The sequence below is a fragment of the Belonocnema kinseyi genome, chromosome 6, assembly GCF_010883055.1.
Source record: "Belonocnema kinseyi isolate 2016_QV_RU_SX_M_011 chromosome 6, B_treatae_v1, whole genome shotgun sequence".
NCBI lineage: Eukaryota > Metazoa > Arthropoda > Insecta > Hymenoptera > Cynipidae > Belonocnema > Belonocnema kinseyi.
The window spans coordinates 16,330,932-16,332,972 of record NC_046662.1 but is presented as its reverse complement, the minus strand read 5'-3'; the positions used below and the strand labels follow the sequence as shown (position 1 = coordinate 16,332,972).

The 2,041-nt window shown below is 35.1% G+C and overlaps 1 protein-coding gene across 1 annotated transcript in view; it reads right to left on the bottom strand.

The window, feature by feature from the left end:
• LOC117175275 (metabotropic glutamate receptor 1-like) overlaps positions 1–2,041 on the bottom strand; it is a 173,488-nt gene that overhangs the window by 83,948 nt on the left and 87,499 nt on the right. The window contains 1 exon segment of the mRNA XM_033364984.1: positions 1,516–1,784. Within this exon segment, the coding sequence (XP_033220875.1) occupies positions 1,516–1,784 (269 nt within the window).

Here is a 2,041-nt window from a genome sequence, read left to right as displayed (position 1 = left end):
TTTCTGCATCCACTCACCCTTATTTCCTCCACCAAAGCCAAAAATACACCACTTGACAAAAAGAGTTCTTTCGCGATCGGTACCGGAAACGGAAGCCCTATTGAAAATTAATGAATTAATGTTAATAAATATTCCACTAGATCAATAGTAATAATTTTTAAGGAAGAAAACGAATTAAAAAAATGGTTATTCGTTAAAAATTACATTGATTTAAACAATAAAAAATTATTTAACCAATGTTAATAAATATTCCACTAGACTAATAGTAATAAATTTTAGGGGAAAAAACGAATACTTGAAGAAGAAATTATTTAAACAAATTCCATTTGTTTAAATAATTAAAAATTAATTAACCAATGATAATAAATATTCCCCTAGACCATTATTATTAATTCTAAGTAAAAAAAAAGATAAGAAAGCCGTTTTCAAAAAAATAAAATTGACAATATTTAAACGCTCGAAACATCACTAAATTTTGTTGTTGTTAAAAAATAAAATAAGAAAATGTTTCTTTGGTTCAATCTGAAGAAATTTTAGATTCGACATATTCAGCATTTTTCAAAACTTTCAAAATTTTGAAATTTTATATCAAAAAGGAAAACAGAATATAGTAACCGATTTGAATTTTATTAAAACTTTTTTTCGGATGTTAACCGACAATTTTTTTGCGTTGCCCAAACGATTCGATTAATTAATTCATTTTCCCTCTGGCCTAATACACATTCATTAGGAATTGTACATGTATATGTATATGTATGTGTGGAAGGAAGATGAGATAATGTGAGAGGAGAGAAAGTCATGGGTAGAGGATAAAGAGTAGTGGAGAGCAGGATTAGGTGTAGTAAAGAATGCGTGGCGAGAGGAAGGGATAAATAAAGAAGTGTTAGAAGAGGTTGCAGGAGATGTAGAGGATAGGTATTCGAATAAAATTATGTGGGGGTTGAGGGAAGACAAGAGTTTTGTAGATGAAATATAGAGGGGAGCTGAAAGAAAGAGGGAAAATATGGGGTAGGAGAGCTAGAAGAGGAGTGATTGGAGTAAATTATAGGTAGGGGTAAATCACAGACGGGTGTGTGTTGGATGAAATCGAGGGGGGAAATGAGATAAATTAAAAAGAGGGAAAGTACTCGTATGGATTGAGAAATCTATGGATTGAGAGAGGAATTAGGGAAAAGGAAGTAGGATGTATGTAATGTAAGGGGAGTTGAAAGAAGAGGAGGCGATGAGTAAAAAAGGTTGAAAAGGGGCGGTGGAAGAGGTAGAAGAGTGGTAAAGGGAGACACTTATGGTTTGGAGGTAATGGAAGTATGGGAGGAGAGGAAGTAGTGGACATAGAGGCTAGGAAGTGAAGGAATGGTAAGATATGATTAGACAGAACAGGACAGAAGAGGACTTTTGAGAGAGGGCGTAATTGGGAGTGAGGGGAAGAGGGGAGTTGAGAATTTATTAAACAAATTTTTTTAAAGTTTTGTCGAGAAAGCGGGGGAATGGCAATAACAAAGTTTGTCTACTTACCAGTGCAGGGTTTCGTCTTATTCAGTGGGATTTTAGTGGTGGAGAGAATCCAGCCTTGGTCTTTGGTGGGTCTGTCGGGAAGTGTGCAATTGAACTTGTCCTGCCAGAAGTCAGCGAACCATGGGTTACGAGAGTTGTTAAAAGGACTTAGGGAGAAATAGTGATCGTCGAATTCACTATCGTATGGTGAATGAATGCGAATGGAAATACTTCCCTGGGCTTCTTGCTCCACGTTTTTCACCACATCGTCACGATCTGCCCATCCATCACTATAAGCAAATAATGAAAAAATGTTTTTTTAAAATGTAAAGTAACCGTTTTTAATTTTTATTACGAGGTGCTTTAATATTCAATAAATCTTATTTTTTCTAATGTTTACTTTATTGAAATTCATGTAACCGAAAATCAATTTAAACCAAATATTCGCTTTCAGTCAAGTGTCGGGGGTAACCTTAAAATGTCCTTGGACTGATTTCGGGGGAATCGAAACGTAAACAGTGAGGTCCGCCTGACTCGCTTCCAATTG